Source organism: Orbicella faveolata, unplaced genomic scaffold (genome assembly GCF_042242905.1).
Source record: "Orbicella faveolata isolate gen_17 unplaced genomic scaffold, um_ofav_v1 contig_46, whole genome shotgun sequence".
Classification (NCBI taxonomy): domain Eukaryota; kingdom Metazoa; phylum Cnidaria; class Anthozoa; order Scleractinia; family Merulinidae; genus Orbicella; species Orbicella faveolata.
This window is the reverse complement of record NW_028301576.1, coordinates 6,672,904-6,694,181: the sequence shown is the minus strand read 5'-3', so window position 1 is coordinate 6,694,181 and position 21,278 is coordinate 6,672,904. Positions and strand designations below refer to the sequence as shown.

The 21,278-nt window shown below is 37.1% G+C and overlaps 2 protein-coding genes across 2 annotated transcripts; both read right to left on the bottom strand.

Annotated features, from left to right (window-relative positions):
* Positions 1 to 254: 254 nt before the first annotated feature.
* Positions 255 to 21,264, bottom strand: LOC110068539 (leucine-rich repeat protein soc-2 homolog). Its single transcript, XM_020775921.2, has 20 exons — positions 20,399 to 21,264; positions 20,188 to 20,256; positions 18,458 to 18,487; positions 17,738 to 17,861; positions 16,680 to 16,741; positions 11,270 to 11,365; positions 10,510 to 10,567; positions 10,017 to 10,079; positions 9,520 to 9,628; positions 8,689 to 8,782; positions 8,432 to 8,536; positions 8,053 to 8,121; positions 7,372 to 7,417; positions 7,080 to 7,145; positions 6,591 to 6,649; positions 5,821 to 5,908; positions 5,647 to 5,716; positions 4,939 to 5,006; positions 3,390 to 3,559; positions 255 to 2,726 (listed from the first exon to the last, which is right to left on the bottom strand). Exons 1-20 carry the CDS (start codon positions 20,651 to 20,653, stop codon positions 2,655 to 2,657), a joined length of 1,773 nt encoding a protein of 590 aa, XP_020631580.2. The 5' UTR covers positions 20,654 to 21,264; the 3' UTR covers positions 255 to 2,654.
* On the bottom strand, positions 12,099 to 15,744 carry LOC110061264 (uncharacterized). Its single transcript, XM_020768104.2, has one exon. It carries the CDS (start codon positions 15,153 to 15,155, stop codon positions 12,339 to 12,341), a length of 2,817 nt encoding a protein of 938 aa, XP_020623763.2. The 5' UTR covers positions 15,156 to 15,744; the 3' UTR covers positions 12,099 to 12,338.
* Positions 21,265 to 21,278: the final 14 nt, after the last annotated feature.

Here is a 21,278-nt window from a genome sequence, read left to right as displayed (position 1 = left end):
GCCCCAAAATAACACAACACAATCCAACCAAGGGTCAAACCCAGAGTACCAGATGCAAAGACCACCACTGCACTGTACCTCCCAGAGTGGGATTCACATGTGTATTTATTCTTGGTCTAGACACATTGTTGCCAGTATTATGCCTGATAGGCCAACTGAGAAGTGGAAATTTTTGAAGCCTATTACGTGTATCTGTCAGTAGAACGTAGACTTTTTGTACAATAAACACTAAGCGGGGCAATGATAACTATTGCTTTACATGCAAAACGTTTTTCATTTAATTATGAAGTTTGTTTTACATGTACATGAGGGTTCATATATCAATATGTATAAACAGTTCGATCAGTGGAAACAAACAATTCTTTCTGTAATGACTATGATGTCTCCACCAGTACCTCCATCACATAAATAGACCATGATAAGTCCCTTTTTCCTCAAAGATTCTGATTGGGAAGTGAAAAATGCTCTGAGAAAAACTGAAGAAAAGCTTTTAGTTTTCATGTCTCTGTTGAAAATATCTGAGGATGACGGTTACGTCATTTACTACATTAATTATTAATAAATCTGATTGAAGACTTCTAATCAGCTCTTTCTGACAAAAAAGGACAACATTTTTGAAATCTAACTTATTTAACTTTTAATAGTAAGAATTATAGACAAATGTACACTTGACATGGTAAAAAGATGTTTTGAAAATGATTTTGCAAGGTAAGAACTAAGCCCAGGAAACCAGACATCCTTTCTGTTTGGATAATACCTTACACATAAAATGTTGTATTACAACATTCAACTTTACAATTCTGGTGTAGTTTAAAAAGACAAAAAGATCAAGTCAGAACAAAAACATTTTACATTCTTATAAGACTGTAATTTTCTCTAATAAAAGTTTCGCAGTTCCGACATCTGTCACTATAGATGCACTGTTCATTCAACAAATATTTCACTGTCAAGTAAAAAAATAATGATTGGAGACTTTTAGCTATGTAATAATCTGCTTAAATAATTAAAAGTGGTGCCCTAAGAATGATTAATATTTGACTTCTCCTTATGATTATATCTCTCCTCTTTACAATACAGCAATTATTGTTGGGCGGGCAGGCGGGGAGTACCAAAGAAAATCACCCACTAAAATATAAATTTTGTGGATCAAACTACCAGACTCTCTTATAACCTACAGTAAAATGAAGGTATCTTTATCATCAGTACAGGAAAAAAACTGCTTCAATCTTGGATTTAAAAGTAATGTGTTAAAAAAAATGTGCCAATTTGATTTTGAACCAAAAGTTATAATATTTTTCCTTCATGATTTGCTCCTCTCAAACACATTAATTTTTACCCATGTCTCAAACCCCAAGTAACTTGAGAAAATTTTCATTTCTCTTCGAAGTTCAACAAATTAAGATTTCACTACAATTACAAAGCTGCGACAGGGAACACATGTCATCAAAACTGTAGAATATACCCCAATGCCTGTTAGAATCTTTGGGATTTCCCTTGGATGACTTTCAGTAAACTGTGGATCTCCTCAATAATTAGCATCTTGCGTTTACCTTTCTACATAATAAAGAATTTCATTCTCTTAAGCTATACCTACATGTACACTTTCTGCATCAAGTATAAATTTTCTTGTCATTAGAGGATTAAAAGCCTTTCCATGCTACATGGTATGTGGCAGGTGAATCATAACAACGACAGGAAGTCAGATGCTAATCTTGTGTGACCAAAACTACAAGGTTCTATCAAATGTTGAACTTTAGCTTGATAGGCCAGACTCACTGAGACTTGCATTGAACAGTTAAGATAATCAAGAGGCAACATAATAGAAAAATACGAATATTACACAGGTTATATTTTGTTTGTTTCACAAATGTCAATGCCAAACTGAATAAACTGGACTGTACTATTGCCATTTAAAATCTTCCTGATCACAGCTGATTAAAATCCATGCAACAACATCAACAGCACCAATAAAGACTCCTGCATATTAAAAGGGAATAAGGTCTGGATAACTGAGTGTTTGACCACAGTATTAATAGAGAGGAATGGTTAAAAAGCTTGACAAAGTTTGTTATACAAATACTAACTTTTTTACCTTGAGTGTGTACTAAACACAATGGGTGCTTACTTCTGTCAGAGAAACCAAACAATAGAGACTTGTTGGTTAGAAATACCTAATTCAAGAATAGTGTATGAGCATGTAAAAAAGTCTATCCACAACTGTGTAATTTCCAACATAGAATTTTAGTTTTATCTTGGCATCTTTGGGTACTCCTTTGAAGTTTGCTAGGCTCCATAACCATTTGACCTCTATTAACAATTCTGTATGGTTCGACTATACAATTAGCATAAATGCCTAACTCCTGCCATTTGAAAACTGGATGCTTCTGCCAAGTGGATCTTCCCACCATATCATGAACCCAAGCACTTTTGTCTAGTACACCCTTAATTTTAATAATTATGCATTAATGTTACATTTGTTAACACCACATATTATAACACTTCTATTTTATCTCAAGAAAAATTTGATCATGGGGTGTTGATAAAAGTACCATTATTAAGCATAATTATATTCAAGTTGCCACAAAGACATCAAAATATTGATGAAATCTTCATGGACTATCCTCAGATAATTATACAGCACAGTGTTGATCTTCTCAGACATCTGAGGAAGGAACCAAACCAGCCTGTGCCATCATTCCTCTATATGGACCTTGGAGTCTCAAATACTGAAACACAAGCACTTCATTAGAGATGATGTCTGGCTGAATTGACAACTGTTATTAACTGTTAACAGTCTCACTAATGTTTTGAAAGCATAGCAAACACCTGACATTTTATGAAAAAAAATATAGTATACATGTAAATTGTCACAATTTGAAACCAAACTACATGTGCAGTGTCTATATCACCTAAGGGGTATTAATTTTTATGGTATCCATGTAGAGCATGGAGTTTTTCAATTCCTAAGCCTCACCCTGAGATCGAGCTTTTAAGTTCCTGTTTGAGCCATGCCCTTCCAAGTTAAACATTCAAGTATCTTAGCAAAAAAGAGCCTAGGTTCTAGTATGGTCATGACGTCACTTCAAGAATGACAAATCTTGCATTGACAACTTTTCTCTGAAGGCTTCATGTAAAAGGTGTACCCTGGAGCACCTAAGACTTTATTCAGACCAGGACAGCAATGGCAACAAGAATGTGGAGCAAAAGAATAACTCTGCAGCAAAAGAATAACTATAATAAACTATAATTTTTGGGGCTGTCCTGTTCAAGTTAAGGACAATCATATGAAATGACCAGTTTCAGAGAACTCTGGAGAACATAGAACCATTTCTCAGACAAAAAGAACATGCAGGTATTTAACTGGAATGTTTGGCCACCTGAGCTTATACCTGTATAACTAATGAAGGTCCGCCTGCGACAACTTCAGCTGGAAAGCTGCTAAGAGGACAGTTCTCTATGCTCATGATCTGAAGGGCATTACACAACGCAAGTTCATAAGGAAGAACTTGAAGGCTGTCATTATCATTGAGATACAGTTGTTCAAGTGATTCCATTTTACCTAAAAGAAAAACTTGTGTTTTAATGACACTGAAAGTCTTTTACTGTACCTTTCAATAACATGCGGACTCTAAAATTCAAAGCTCAACCGACCAATGCATTTTTTGCTACCGTCAATCAAATGTGCGGGGGCTCCTCCCAGCTTCCGACTACTGCCAAACGCCTGGTAATCAAATCATTGAGCACAGTTCCGACAACAAAACAGTGCCTGGCAGTAGTTAGAAGCCGAGAGGAGCCGCCAAACATTTGATTGATGGTAGCGAAAAACGTATTTGTCATTTGAGCTTTGACTTTAGAGTCCGCATGTTACTGAAAGGCGCAGTAAAACAGGAATGCTATAAAAATGAAGGCAAGATTAAACGCAGAATAACTAAGCCACAAAAACAAGGGAATACTAATTCTTTTAATATACTAATCAGGGCACGTCAAGCAAAACATCTGTATGAATGATCCCTAAAAGGGCAGCAGGAAGATGAGGCCTAATGCCTGCATTATATGCAACACTTACAAGGGCAACAAGGAGTCCATGAATGAACTAGAGAACGATAGTGGAAGTGTAGAGAGAAGGCAGACAGGTCCGCTGCAATGATGGGGGCCAGGAACACAGTGGCATCAACACAGAATATTGCAAAATTGTGTGCTTGTAAACTGGCATGAGAAGCAACTATGATGATTATATGTGAAGCTGGGTTACTGAGGATTATTGGGTCAGCTCTTTATTAGTTCTGACTCCAATAGAACCTTTAGATTACTGGTAGAGTTGAACCTCCCGTAAGTGCTTACGGAAGGTGGTTGCTTACGAGAGCTTAGACCATATTGTGTCAAAATTGCACCTCATTAGCATAAGGTAACTGCAGAGTTTTAAATGTTTTATTCATGTGAAAAGTCAATTTCACAATTTCAAAAAAAAATCTGGCACTTCCCATTAACAAACTGTCGTCTCCTGTACTACCCAGGGATGTGATAATGTTACACCATCTTACTATCCAATGTTTGCTCTATCATCTGTCAAGTGGTCACGTAGGGGAAGTTAAAAACAAAATAAAATTTCAAACTTTTAGCTCTAAAAGTGGTCGCGGTTGCTTAGGAGAAGTGGTCGCTTACAAGAGGTTCCAAATATAGTGATTTGACTTGGAAACGTCTGGTATTTTGGAAAACTGGTTGCTGAGGAGAGGTAGACCCTTACGAGAGGTGGTCCCAACCGGAGGTTCAACTGTAATTAAACTCTAAGATAACTTGCAGATTTGTGGTTCAAGCTTATCCCGTCATCAACTGGAAGGAACACATATTCCCTGAGAAGGCATATCTCTATTTAGTGTTAAAGGCAACCTGGACACTATGTACACTGTACTTAAATCTTGTACTGCTCAGTTTCATTACCTATTTCATCAGGGAGTTGCGTGAGATCATTTTCACCTACACTCAGATATGAAACATTGGTCAGGTATCTGAAATATATATGTGATACAATAGCTGAGTTAGTGCAAAAGCCATGCTGAAACCAAATCTGAATATAGTTCAAGGTATTTCTGTATGTACAGAGAAGTATAGCACCAATTGTACAAGGAAGATCAAGGGTGATATTCTCCCAAGAATGAATGTGGTCCTGAGCTAAATAGGATGATAAAGAAGTTTCACATATAACTCTTAGCTAGTTAACATTTTGCTACCCATTTTATGCCAGTCCCTGTCAAAAACCACTGATAATATCTTAATTGGATACTAGGGGAAAATAGAACCTTAACTCACAGTACGGTACAGGTTACAACTTGACAAGCGACTTGCCATATACATGCTATGTACCTAGTTCTAACGCCAGCTAACTATTTAGCAAACTACTTGCATTGAACTTAGTCCCCTACATGTAGGGTACTGTACTCGTAACTGCTCCTAACAAAGAATTAAGGAAGGACAAATTTAGGGGAGGGAGGAAGGTCAAACAAATGAACTTAAATGGGGGGGGACATGTTTGAAATTTTAGGGTTTACCAAAACACACAACAACCTGTAAAAAATATATCCTGTCACATAAGATGTGCATACATACTGCACATCTCCTTTTATTAACATTGACTATTAATAGGCTCACCCTATTGATTTTGGGAGTGTGGTTAGATTGTTTGACTGAAGAACTAGTCGCTCTAGACTCCTAAGAAAAGCTGAGAATAGAAAATAAATTTATATCAGGTAAAAACTTAAATATGCATTTATTTGTTGAAGAAACTGACCACATGAGTTCCAAGTATTTGCAAGAGATCCTCACCGATTTCATTGGGAAGCAACTCCAGCCGGTTTTCTTCTAAGTCAAGGACTCTAAGTTTCTTCAATTCTCCCAAACCCCGAGGCAGTCTCTAAAAATAAGATACAATAATCGGGGTTTTCACTACGTTTCAAGTTGCCTGTTGTCTTGATCTTCACACCCAACAAACTTTTTGTTTTGTGAGTGAATTGTACCAAGAGCAGGCAAGTTCACCTGTAACATCAAGGATCTTTGAAACAAACTCAGTCATATTAGGTGTTACAGGTTATTGTTGTGGCCCTGTTAATGACAGCCCTAGCATTCTTACCAACATAATAAGACTTGAAAAAGGGACTTGAACCAATGATAAAAGTTTATGACATTACTCTGCCCAGGAAAGAGCAAAGTAAGGTTCAGAGGTTACATAGCTTTCTTACTGACTGAAGGAAGATAACTTTGACTCCTTCTCCACAAATTTTGAAGCCATTTTGGAAAACATGGCATGGGAAGCACTGTGGTGGTATTTACCAATTGCTTGACGTGAACTATAATCCTCCAAAGCAATTTTATTATTTAATGATTACCATTAATTTTGCCAAGTTAAACTAAAAATGGGCAGGGGAATTAAAAATGTTGTCAGAAACTGAATGGTCGGTATGGGAATTGAAGGCACTGGCCAGTGGAAAGTACCCAACACATACACTGTAGTCCAGTTTTGTACCCGCATCTTGTCCCCCCTGGGCAGAAGGCACTCCAAAAAAAATGAATTTACAATGTAAGTTATAAATACTCACTCTAAGAAGATTGTTGCTAAGAATCAGAACTTCTAAGTTTGTAAGCCACTGGATGTCCTCTGCAACAAGGTAAAGAGAATCAAAATTAACTATAACTTGAACTTGGGCAAGAGTGATGATCAACATCATACATGTAGTTCTGAGTTAAAAAGTGAAAAAAGGGGAAAAGAAAGAAAGAAAAGATTTCTTGTTTCCAAGCTACACAGGGAATGAATGATTTTGAATTTGTACGTAACTTATGTAATGGCATAGTGGTTACAGGGTTCACACATGGTCTTGTAAGTTAAAACAACATTGGTGATAAAATTGAACCTCTCTGTAATGGCCAGCATGTAATGGAATTAGCTAGCCACTGTACAGAGCTTATGAGGTTTAAACCTGAGGGTCAAAAGCGTTGGATTGGTATGAGCAGTTTATCATTCCTGGTAAGAGTTAGCAGAGGTTTTGTCTGTACTTAAGTAATTTGACATCAATACATTGATGACGTACCTGGAAGCCTTGACAGTTGATTGGTTCCTAAGTTTAACTCGACCAGACTCACCCAGCTCCCAAAATCTATATTCATTTAAAACAACTGAATGTAAGCTATCATTCAAAAAATAATGTATCTAATTCTGAAAATTCTCATGGCATGGGACATGCATAAAATTTAGCCAAGCAGCATGGATAGGGTATCCACAATGTTAATCTGATGGTTGAGAGTAAAAAGTGCCACAAGGCCTCCAATGAATGTAAGAAGCCAAGAGAAAGCTGAAAACTGGTGACGGAGATGTTTACTCACCTAAAGGTAATGCCGCTATTTGGTTCTCTTTCATGTTAAGTTTTGTCTAGAACAAGAACGAGTTGAATTTATGTAGTAAAAAAATAATTCAGTTGAGATGATGGAAACTGAAAAAAAAAGTATCACTGACGATATAAACATCATACCACCATTAAAAGTACAAATTTCATTATTTAATATTATAATTTACTTTTAAGACAGGGATGCACAGCGAAACAGTGTTACACATGGATGTACATGTAGGGGTGATGATTGGTAAAATCCAAGACTTGCAAAAATGCCAAGATCCTTATTTGAAAATCCAAGACTGAGACTTATTTAAATGATCTAACACTGCAAGATGAAAGAAACGTACTCAAAAAAGACTTCCTGATCCATCACGTGCAACAGATTCTGAGAGTTCAAGATCAGATCAAAAGTTTCCAAACCAATGATCTTCTAGTGACCATTTGCCATCCCTTCATTTATGTATATGTGGTTAATTTCACAGACTGAAAGAGAGCCTGTCACTAGAAAACAGAGACTTTAGGCAATTTTGCTGGAAAAGTGGGCTGGGTTTTAATGAACCTGGTAAGCTGTTTCCTAGCTACAGTACTATATAACAGAGCTGTACAGCTCTTATGAGTACACCATTTTAAACAAAGTTTGAAACCTGTTACATGGCTCATGATTTACTCTTACCAAAAACTTTGCTTTAGAAAATGCTCCAAATGGAATCTTTTGTACTTTATTGTGCTCCATGATAAATGTCTGAAAAAAGGATAATATAAAGGAACATTTTTAAGTGACATCACAAGTAAGTTATCGTAGGATCACAAAAAACACATTAAAACCCAAAGTAGTTAAAGATAGGAAATAAGCTAGAAAGTGGGGGCGAGTGAGAAAACAGTTTTTTTATCCTCTCCCCCTGCCTTCCTTTGTCTGATAGCCTCAAACAAACTCTTTAGTCTAATTATTGTGAGTGGACCAGTTCTTCTCATTGGTACTGATAAAGATAATAAAATCCCTTGAAACAAATAATGAACACTAACAAATAACTTAAATTCAATGATAAACCTACTTGAACTGCAGCGAGCTGTTTGGGAGGTCCGGTTGGAAAGTGTTCAAAGTTATTCCTAGACAAGGTGACATTGTTTAACATTTTTAAACAATGAAGAAGGTTGTCCTTAAAAAGGAAAACAAAAAACTGTTAATAAAAGCCATGTAGGGGGGACAACAAAATAATGGGTAAAGAAGTAGCAAGCAGCTGTTGTTACTCCTCTTGTTACTATTATTATTTGTACATGTCCTAATAACAACAACAAAAAAAATACTCACAGGGAGTTCTGACACATTGTTCCCTTCAATATTGAACTCGTCAATTTTTGTGCAATTTGCCAATGATGCTGGCACTGCAGATAGCTGGTTGTATCTGTGATAAACAAAGATTATTAATTAAAACAAATGCCAACAACAATGGCCAAACTAAATTGACTTGTAGCTGACCTCAACAGAGCCCATTCTGAATAACCCAGGCACTCATCCTCTCTGTACACTACACACTTGGTTTGAGAGAAAGTCCTGTCTGTTAGGCAGGCCTGGGCTGGTGGATTTTGTGCCCAGGCTAGAGGTTTCTGTTCTTATTGGGTAAGTGAAGTTTCTTAGGAAGACTTTTGAAGAAATTCAAACTAGAGACGCACTGGACAAGATGAAATTTTGTGGGCTAGCAGGGCTTGAAAAAAGTGTCGTGCGGTCATCCGGGACAAGACATAGTAGGTGTTCCTGCTGGGCAAGTAATTTTTCAATCTCACTTGCCCAATGGGCAAGGGCCCAGGCAAATTATTTGCCACCTAAATAAAGAAATTAAACTAGGACTTGCTCAGGGCAGGCAAAAATTCGAATTCTATTTTTTTTAGCCCTGGCTAGTAGGTGACTTAGGACACGATGCAATGTCCACGGCCAGGGCTCGAAACAGGATCACTCAATCTGGAGTCAAAAGGCCACTGCACCTACCCATCCATTATGCCACCACTTCTATTTTTGTTCTCTGATAAAATCTAGCTTGCGGGACACTCAGCAGTTTAGTAATTTCTGATAGATTGTTCCACTACCATCTGATATATCCATTACAAACTCTTGGACAGCATGCAGACATCCGACATTACCCACCTGAGTCCTAGTCTTGTCATTTCTGTCAGATTGCCGATTGTGTCTGGTATTTCAGGAATATCATTATGTTGAAGATCAAGTGACGTCATTTGGACACAGTTGCCAATCTCTGCACACACATAAGAACTTTAAAATTATACCATTGATTAAAATGCACATCCACAACATGACTACAAAAATAGATCTGGGATAGTCTCAAGACATAAATTTTCTAAGTACTGGAAACCTTAGAAATGAGTCTTCCAGTCATGATGAGAAATTACCATCGGACAAAAACAGCTGCATGCGTCCTATACATGTCATAAGGAAATAAGTGAGGGCTTATTCTGCAGTAACCTTTAAAGGGATGACAACTTTCTTGAATTCAGGATTAAATAATTTATTGCATAACAATTAATCAATCAATCAATCAATCAATTAATTAACAATAATCGACAATGAATTGAATACATTAATAATTAATGTTAAGCTTATGAAAGCAGGGAAAAATAAGTTACCTCTAGGAATGCTTCCAATATTGTTGTGAGAAACATCAAGAGTAACTAGATGAACAAGATGACCTGAAATAAGAGATAAAATAATATATTTCATAAATATTGAATAAAATTGATCTTGTGGTTCAATATTACCCTTGTCTATACTCAAAGGAAATACCAACTTAACAGACATACACGTACATGTGTACCAAAAGGCAAATTAAAACACCACATAAACACACTTAACAAACTATTTAATTCAATATATAGTAATCACTGCCACAAAAGACACCTGTAAACAGGTATACCACACAATCATTACAGTTTACTTCCATTAATTACAATTAGCACCTGTTTCTAAATGTGGTGGCTAAAAGATGCATGCCATTTTGTTGTTCAACCTTCTGTTACATGTAAGCAGATTACGAATGCCACTTTACAGTACAACTAAATACTGTGTAATGCAATAAATTATTTATTGCCATCAAATGAAAAAGTAACTGGTAAGTTTTACCTATTACAGCTGGTAAATCTTTAATCTTGTTTTCTCTGAGACTCAATCTTTCAAGCAGCTGTAAAATGAAAGGCATATAGCAAAATCCAGTTAATAAGTATTAATTAATTTTACATGAAGAAACACACTTACAAATCAAAATGTATAACTAATACATGTCTTTCATAAACTATGATAACAAAAATACTACTAATAATAATATAATAATAATAATAACAATAATAACAATAAAAATGATAATGATAATGACAATGACAATGATAATGATAATGATAATGATAATAATAACAATAATAATAAAACTTTATTTAAGCGTTAAACCATGTAGCCTGGGAGAAACCCACACTAATGAGGGGACACAGACTTACACAACATACAAAACTTGTAAGACTAAAATATCTACACTAAAATATGAAGAATACAAACGCAGTCTAAAATGTTTTAAAGATAAAGCTAAACATTAATGCATATAGGTCATGTATCAATATCTGATCTAATATAAAAAAGTCTATTAATTTTACTTATAACTACCGAGCTAATTTAACAACTAGTTAAATTTGTTCCTATGACCAACCAGCAATGAACACTTCAAACTATGTATGGTTAATACAAAATCAAACTCTTATAAAAAAAAATCTCTTTTGATGGTTCTATTTTGCTAAAAATGGAGTCTTAAGATAAATGTCATAAATATCAATGACTGCCAAAGGCTCTGTCAGTCAGTGCAAAAAATATTTAAATTATGGTAATCTCAACTCACTCTTAAGTTGCCAATTCCAGCTTCAACTACAACTAGTCTGTTAAATCTAAGGTAAAGAGTAGTTAATGACGTAAGCTGATAAACCACAGGTGGAATCTGAAAAAAAATTATTGATACAAACATTAATTGGTCAGTATCTTCTCAACAGTAATCAAATAAATGTACTACACCATTATATTTGCTTGCAGCCCTAAATGCAAAATAATAACAATGCAATTAACTTTGCTGGCCTAACTGTAAGTTTTTTCACAGAAGTAAGATTTAGATTTAAAGATCTGTAAACTTACATTTACTCCATACTTACAATACAAAGCTGTTGAGGTGTGACAACATCACATAACATTGTTACTTTATGGGTGTTATCAGGTATGGTGAATAATTTATAAGACTAAGACTAAGAGCAGAAGAACACCAAAAACAAGTTTAGAACAAATACATGTAGAGAATTCAGGCAGGCTGCTATACAAGTTAAAAGGTCAATTATTGCCCAGGGCTGTCATTAAGTTTTAAGTCACCTTGATCTTCACACCCCTAACAAACGTGTTACTTTGTGTGTGAATTGTGTCAACAACAGGCAAGTTCCCCTGTAACATCAGTGGCCGATCAAGCATACTCAGCTGTAACAGGTGTTACCTGAGATGATCCTTATTGACGGCCCTGTTGTCAGCTGGGACCCAGTGGAAGTCAAAATATCTAACTTGATTAATGGGCTGGTAACACTCTTAATCTCCTGGTCAAGGGATGGGGGAGGAGAATACAAACCCTTGGGGTATTGACTATCACTTTGATCAGTAGCACAGTTCTGATGTACAAAGGTGTAACATTGGGGTAAAATTGAAAAATTTATTTAAGAATCATTTCTTGTTAGAAATAAGTCAGAAAGTGAAGGAAATTGGTTCCTATCTTGAAATTATGTCATTTCAGTCAATTCAGATGCATTTTAAGCTAATTTTCTATTACCCATGATGCAATGCGGCCACGCCCTTTTTTGTAAAAAATGCATAAATACCGTATTTAAGGAACATTTTGGCAAAAAATGTTAATTACAAGCTACTAAAGACAAAAACAGTTAAAGGGATGCCAGAATTTGTTCATGTTCATCCAATGGAACTTGATAAATTGGTCTTCCCCTCCTTCGCTTTGACACAAGTGGTCCACAAATGTACCGCACAGTTCCTGGGAATACTCCTGCCACCTTATCATCTAGTTTGTATGTGCAATCAATAATGTTCTCCCTTAAAAAGAAATTTCCGAGAAGAACAGCCTGTCCTTTGGAATAAATGCTTCCACTATAAGGATCCTCAAAGTTTTCTTGAAGGGAAATGACTCCACTGCTAGTAACTTTAAGGAGGTAGTAATCATAGTGGCTGTCCTCTTCAGCTGCCACAGCCACAATACTGTCTTTCGTTGCCAGGTCAGCAACTTGAACTGAATGTTCAATGGTGCTTGCATCTTCAGTTGTTCTGGTCATGACACCTGAGGGCTCTCTTGACAGAACAATCTCCTTCCAGTTGCCCACCCATTCCTTATTTTCACAGCTGTCAAAATTCTCAACAATGCAACCATGGCAGTAACAAGATCTTTCCCTCGTGAAGACTTTTAGCTGTTCACTGCAAGTCCTTACAGAGTGTAGTTGTCGAATGCCTTTGACAGTGCAGAATCTTCCACCTTCCCTGTTACGTGCAACACTCAGTTCTCCACTAGAAGGCAAATAGAAGAAGACACGCCGCTTTAACTGCACTGACTTCTGCCGAGCAGGAAATGAGGAAACAGCTGGTTCAGAGAAGTTCTCTTTCAGAAAGTTACAAAGATCTTTTGCGTTTGATAGTGTGACTTTCCTGGAGAGAACTGCTGAGGTCGCCTTCTGTTTGACATGGGAGCCAGCTGCATCTTGTTCTCCCTTTGCATGGGAGGTGGCAAAGTAGTTTCGCTGGACTGTGTATCCAAGAGTTGCCAGGGAACAAGATAGGTCACCACAACAGTGCCGGCTCTTGTACTGTCCTGCACATCCATCTGTGAATTCATGCATTTTCTTAATGGTGCAGTTGGATTCTTCTAAATGCTTTGAAATTAACTTCTGGATGTGAAGGACAGAGTCATGATCCTGGGTGACGTCATCAGAGATTACAAACAAATGCTCCTTACAAATTGCTGGTTCCTCTTCTGTGCTCTGGACACCATCCACCTCAGCATTTGAATGCCTGTAAAGAATTGTTACATGAAGACTTACTTTGTTTACATCAAAGTATTGGGACTGGATTTCATCTTGAAATCGACAGGCATAACCCTCAGAATAGTCATGGATGCACACGGCTTGATCAAGAGGAAGGTTTTCAAGAAGAGAATCTAGCTGTTCCCTTTGCCATTTAGCAAGAAAGGAATGGTAAGGAAACTGTCCTAAAAGCTGAATGAAATAATCGAACAGTTCCTTTGGTCCTGTGCACTTCTCAACAAGGGCTATTTTTTTCATGTCTTTTCCTTCAGTGGTAAGTTTTCCAGTTGACACATAGTCGTACCACTTCCATTTCACTTCGTGATTGCCAACACCTTTCTCCTCTAGCAGCAAAACCAAGTTGTGAACTCCACAGTCTCTGCACTCCCTTTTCAAGCATTTCAATTTATGATAATCTTGGTCTTGAGGTTTGGGGCAAAGTGTTTGTTCAATAATATTTCCAACTGAGGTATACACTTCTGTAACTGCTTGATTAGCTTCTCTGCTTTCATCGATCACTCTCTTCCTAAACTTCATGCAGTCTTTGAAGACAATTTGAAGTTCAACGTGCTGGCGACACATGCAGGTCTGTCTATCTCGTTCCCTTGCTCCCCTAACAAAATAAGGCTTCAGGTTTTCAAATTTTCGCTGAGATATCTTTATCTCTGGGTGCATTGACGCAAACTCAACGTAGGCTTCCGTTTGGGTTTTTTCAAGCACGTGTTTCGGATGTTCAACCCACGTTTTCACTCCAACTCGTTTTCTTATCAAGTCTTTCTTGTTTCCTGTCGGTCTACTTGCCACCATTTTCCAATAATCATAAACAACCTCTTTGGTTTCTTCAGTTACTGTATCCCGCCTGGTTTTTCGTTTGGTTTCAAGCCAGCTTGGCTCTTCACCTTTCAAGATCATTTCGCGTTTCTCAATTCCCGACTTGATGCTTCTTCTATCTAAGGCTATGAGCTTCGAAAGTGTCTTCTGGCTTCTACTCTTTTTAACATTTTCACCAAAAGAAAGTGATTTTGCCGTTCCAAGTGCAGCTCTTCCTTTGTTTGACTTGTCATTTTTGACGGCTTTAAGGCCTTGGGTGAGATCACCAGCAAGCGCTTTTAGTGCAATCACTTCTTTCTCCTCTTCTGGCGTTTTTATTAATCCGCGTTTCTCGAGCACTTTCCTCGTCCGTGGACTTTTTGATATAGCTGCCATTATTTCTGCTTTCTTCTCCGGGGTATCTGGGAGACCCTTCTTAGCTCGTCCAATGGCACGTTTCTTGGCCATCCTGTTTGGGAACGGCGTACCAGTAACTTCGATCCGTGCGGCTTCCGCCGCTTGAACCTGTGTATTTTGGTCTTTCTTTTTTTGACGGTATCGCTTACTTCGTTCTCTAGCCATCTTTCTCTCTCGCTCAAGTTTTCCTTTATTTTCTGAAGCTAACTTCTGCTGGTTTCGTTCGCGCCGACGTTTCTTTGTCGCGTCTTTGATTGGAACATACTGTAGTTGTCCGCTCTTGGCTTCTCGACTTTTCTTTCTGGCTTCTCGACTTTTCTTTCTGGCTTTCACGACCTTTTGAATAATTTCCTCTCGGTTTTTCTCATAATGTGCTCTTCTTTTCTCTTGTCTTTCCTTCTTCTTTTGTTCTCGCCACATCCGAATCCTAGAAACTCCAGAATCCATAATCGTTGCATTCAATTTTACGGCCTTGTGCTTGCGAACAACACAGTACTTGACTACGTGCTTGAAACAAGCGGCATGTGCTCAGGGAGTTTCCCGCTCATTTCCTTACCTGATGAAATATTTTACTTCCTAATAAGGAAATCTAAAACAATGCTCATCGATTCTGTAGACTGTAGGATGATTTGGAAGGAATGGAAGCCGCCAAAATGGCCAGAGCGTTGCGCTTGTCTTTGCTCGAAATTCGATCGCTTACCTTCCTCAGGATCAAAATTGTCGACCTTATGTTTCGAACAAACTTTATAGCCAATATTTTCGTCGGCTTTTAACAGATTCGATCGATTTTGGTACCAAAATTTAGCTTGTCATTTGAGCATTTTGATTATGTCAACATTGACACGCTCCAGCGCACTCGTCGTAAACAATGCGACTGGGAAATTTAATGATCAGAATTATCGCGCGCCAGATCACACCGCTTGCCAACTGTTTAGAACGCAGAAAAAAATTCAAATCTCGGCAACGTTTCGATATAAACACAAAAAGGTGGAAGGAAAGTGAAAAGCAACCTATGAGCATTACATTTTGAGGTTAAATTGTTCTGTAACTCAGGAATTATAGCTCGCACAATGAATTGAAAATTACCTGTGTCTCCCAAGCTTGAAGCGTGATGCATCATATGGTGAACACTTTTGTTGATTTTAAGGAAGATTTAGCACCAATTTTCAGGATTTTGTTTGCAATTTTGCTTAAAAAGGAACCTTTTCCATCATCTGTGAAGTCTTACGGTTATAAATGAAACTTAACTTGGCAAAAACAAGAAAACAGTGAACAGTGAAGCCCACGCACGTTACGCGTGACGCCATGTTTTTGTCGCTAACTTAACAATTCGGCTCCGATTATATTTTTTCAAAAATCCTTTATTCTACTTCTATTTAGTCCAAAACCATCTTTAACACATGTGTAACACTTTTGGAAAGTCTCAAGCAGATCTGATCATTGTGCGCCGAGAAATTCTTAAAAGATTCAAGCAAATCCGTGATTTTTCCATTAGCGCGTGACAAGCGTGCTACTGATCTTTGTTTTACTCTGAACAAGTCTAAGAAACATTTTAACATATGAAGTAGCAAAATCAGTAGTGATCAGTCCTTGTGATCATATTGTCAAGTTCAAAATGAGTATCAGTAAGAAGCTACAGTACATTGTACATACCACTAGTTACTGTGGGTCTCATTACAAGAAAACAGGGCAATCAAAGCGATAAAAAAAATGAATCAACCATTGAAACATTATGCTTTAAAGAATTTTTTCAATGCCAGCTGGCCTTAAATTTATCGTTTAAAAGCCGGTTTTTTTTTTAAATTTTGAATCATATCATCCACTGATATTTACCAGTAAATATTTTCAGAATAACTGTCTTGAATGAATTTATGTGACATGAGATCCACAAGATCCAGCCTTGATTATGATTATTCTTGTAAATTGAATCATGCAGAATGGTTTGAAAAAACAAAAACAAACTTGAAATACCTCTTTCATCTTGTTGTGTCTCAAGTCCAGTAGTTTCAAATTCTTTAGCTTTACAAGAGTATCTGTTATAAAGCACAATTACATGTGATATTACCCACACTTTGTTGGTTTCTTCAATTCCCCAGTATGGTTAGAGTTTTACAATAAATTGTAACTTCTCTTTAATAAGAACAATAATACACTTTATTATTCAACTTTCATACTCTGTACAAATTCCGATTTTCTGGTTGGCTGATTTGTACCATGTGATATTGGGTTGTCATGAAACAACCACATTGACGTCATTATTGTGGTGTAATAGCTGTGGTGTAAATTCAACACACCACTGTCATTACACCATGGCTTCGGCTGACTCAAATATAGTGGTTTCAATACAGTGTTTCTTTGTGCAGTGTATTCAATTTGAATAATAAAAATGTTAACACACTAATTGCTCGTGAATTATCGGGATTTTCCTGTACTCAATCACTAGCAATGAACTCAAAATTTTCAATACTGCACTCAGCAAAGCCTCATGCGGTATAAAAATTTCTTGTTCACTGTTAGTGAACTCGTGCAGGTAAATACCGATAATTCACTCGCTGAGTGCATTAACCTGTAATTATAACATACACGTCTCCAATGATTCTCCAATGATATGTATCAGAGCCACAATATTTCAAACTCAATATTGCATGTACCCTGTATATACTGTAGTTCATTTTACTCTTGGCACAACCTGCCAGGTATTTTCCAATGCTCTGATATGGTACATCTAGGCAACTGCTCCTTCTGTGGGTTTACCACGTAGTGACATGGGATGATGGGAGAACATGAGAAAACCTTGAAAATTCCTGGATGGGATGTTTGTAATTTAGTGCTCAGATTCCCTGATAATTTGCTGGTCCCCATTTGTACAAATATTGCCTGATGTTGGATTTTATTGACTAGGTATAGACCAAGGCCAGAGATTAAGCCCGAGCCTCTCAATTCAGCAACAGCATTCTAGCTCTAGTTAACTGCTAGACCAATATCTTTGTGTTTCCTACAAAACATTCAGCTAAAGTCTATGATATTACCTGGTAGGTCAGTCAAGTTATTCTCATTTAATGCCAGTTTTTCTAAGTGTTTCAGCATTCCTACTTCAGGTGGCAAAGTTGCAATTTTGTTCCCATACAAATATAGTTCCTTAAGCTGGGTTAACTGAAATTAAAAGGGAAACAAAAAAAATGTCAGAATGAAAAAATCTCCATCAATCCATTAGTCGCTAACCTATATGCATTCACTTCCTTAATCACTTGCTCTATGATTCTCCATCACTTGTCTATAAGAAAATTCTTGATTCCCCGTCAGTGCACCCATTTGCTACGTAATTGGCACGCAGTCATGTGGGTGTCCAATTACAGCTATCTAATTTGAACTTTTTGTAATTGGATACCTATAATTGGATACCCACATGATTCGCACATCAATTGCACAGGCTTTAATGGCTTCTCTGCAGTGTTTCCTACTAACAGTTTTCAAAACTTATGAAAAAGCACTACCTATGTTTTCGTACAAAAAAAGTTTTCAAAAGACATTTTTAATTCTCAAATTTGTTATAGATACCGTTAATTAGTAGTTGGACCTTATGTTATACAATTCAGGGAGTAATCGTGCTCGTAATTTCAAATGGGCCTCATACTTTACACTCATCTGATTTTGAAATTACTTCTGCGATTTCTCCCTGAAATGTATGAAACAAGGTCCAATTACTATTACTAATTAATCCACCAGATCAACAATCACACAAAATATACCTCTTTGAGTTCCTTGGGAAGTGCTGTTACCTAAAATTAAATATATAACATGTGGTTAAAATTTGTTCCAGTTTCAAAATGCTAAAACAAAAGAAAAGGAACATCTGGTTTTTCAGACCAGTCCAAAAAATCTCAAACCAAGAAAAAAATTAAGCAAGACACATTTAAAAAATTTATATTTTTACTGACAATTCCTGTACATGTACTTTTTTGCAACAAATGTAAAATATTTGACTAATAACCAATAGCACGAGCTACACCGTACAAAAAAACATATTGTATACCACCAGAACACCATCCAGAAAAAAAGGATACAGATACAGAATGTGAGAAATTCAAAGATTGACACTGCTGATGATTTCGAGAAGGCTAGATGGTACAACCAACACAGATGTTGAACTACAGTAACAGAGGCATTTTTCTGCATAATGCCTTTCTATAACACTAATTTATAGTGTTATTGGCTAGCAACAGCATGGCGTTCATCATAGCCATTGATGCTACAGATAATTTTCTTCATATCCTGTCTTCTCAGTAGGGAATAAGGACTGCTGCAACTTTTCATATAAGAGTTCTCATTAATTTTTTCCCTTAGAATCATGGGAGAAATATCTATCGGAAGAATATTCTAATTGTTTGTGATTGAATTGTTCTTACTTTTCCAAAGCTCTGACTTGTCGTAGACCGTAAAATGTGTTTCAGAATGCTGCATTTGTTCAAAATAAATGTCTTCGGGAGGAAGGGACAAACATTTCCATTCCAAATAATTTTACATTTAATTAATAAAAATTTTGATTTCACACAAATTGCCAAACAAACTTGCTGGATATTATTTTAGTTCCATGATAAGAAGGTTGAGACACTTCCCATAATTAAATCAGGGTCAATTTTTAATACCACATTTCATTTCATGAAATACACCTTTGAATAAAACAGTCTAGACAACTTATTTTGAAAATCACAAATGAAAAAACGTCAATAGATGTACTCGCGCGATGACTTTTAAAAATTATTATTGACTGCGTTTAAGTTGACTTTCTGATTAAAATCACTCCATTACACAGAGAGCTCGTAAATTAAAAACTCTAAAGGAATCATCATGCACGGAGAAAGGAGTTTCGTTGCCACAAAAAAGGCAAAACAACGCTTTAATACGTTCAGAAAAACCTCTAATCAGCTATTTTGAGAATCGAATATCAAAAAAGCTCAGTTTAGTTCAGCAAAACATTCGTTCGCGATAAATTTGCTGTATTGAATTCGTTGAACGTGGAATCATTACATGATAGTTTTGGTCAAAATGACAGGTGGTGATCGCTATGTCCGCTGTGTTCAATGCCGTAAAATTAGAAACTCCGGTCATAGGCCAATATGTTATTTTGTAATTACACCCTTGCACACATTCCCTGCTAGCTAATTGTACTTAAAGAAAATTTAATTCGTGCAAAACAGAACTTGGCAATAAACTCGAACCAGCTGCAACGGAGAAATTCCCCACAGGCAAATGTGGATTTCCATCCCGGAAATATAAAGCACTCCAAACCTGCTAGCTTGCTTTGTTGCAATTTTCGTTACCTTACAAACACAGATTAAACCATGGCCGATTATCTGAGCCTGTGTTGTGCACCAAAATAGCTTTTATTCTGACAAACATACTGATCTAAATCACCGGGCAATACGCGGATGTGAAAAAAAAACTTTAATTCCTGTTCACGATTTCGCGTAATTCTTACCGCTGCTTTGCTTAGATCCAAATGAGTTGACCCCTCCTCCCGGCATTTTGTGATTGCTTTGTGGATATCCTGCCGAAAGAAACAAAATTACAAGTAAATATGCGTAATGACCAATATATACGCTTGTCTTCCAGAATGTTAGATTCTCGCTCCCCTAAAAGAATGCAAAAGTTAGCTGACATACAGTAAACATGTAAAATAGTCAGCTTACCAAATCTGGTGTAGACTTTTTCTTTTTCGCAGCAGACTGAGCTTTTTTCGCTCCTGGCAGGGCAACTTTGACTACCCTTTCTTTCTTTGAGTCGCCTTCATGTTTACCACTTTTCGAATGAGACGCCGACAGAGGACTTGTTGTTCCTTCGTCTAGCATGCTTGTAGTCAAAGGTTCGGACGCATCATTGGCGTGATTCATGTTTGTAAGGTCTGGTGAGTCTGAATCAGACCTTGTTTTCGTTCCACGTCGCATAACTTTGAAAGATATCCTTGCTCAACTCCTTGCAGTTAAGCTTGTACCCCCGGGTCGCCAATAGCTGGTCATAAAAAAATTTTACACCGTAAAACTTCGCTGTCTGTTCGAATGAAGTATTTTAAAAACGCTTCTTCAAGAGAACATCTTACGACGCAAACTTTTCAAGAAAACTGCCAACGAGATAGTCATCGTCCCGACCGGAAAGAAAGCTCCTCCGTATCTGTTCAAAACCAAATAAACACAAAATTATGGTGAGAACTACAGTTGGACGACATGACACTTGGTTCTTACTACCCACTCTTCCAGTGGACTGGAGGGACTGGGGCACAACTGGACCCATTTCTAGTCAACTCGTTCGCGTGGTTGGTCAATGGTGCCTTTTGAAACCGGGTTGGGGGGAGGGGGGCACAAATATACAGAACCGGCCAAAGCTCTAACTTGGAAATTGATTTGAAAGGTGAAATAAATCTCTCTCAAAAAAAAATTCTCCGGAACCTGGACCTAGGAGCTCAGATGGCAAATCCCGAAGGAGATGAGTGGATAAATATTTCAAAACATCAATCTGGATTGGTTTGGAGACTCCGTTCAAAATGCACACCCTCAAAAAAAGAAGAAAAAAGGA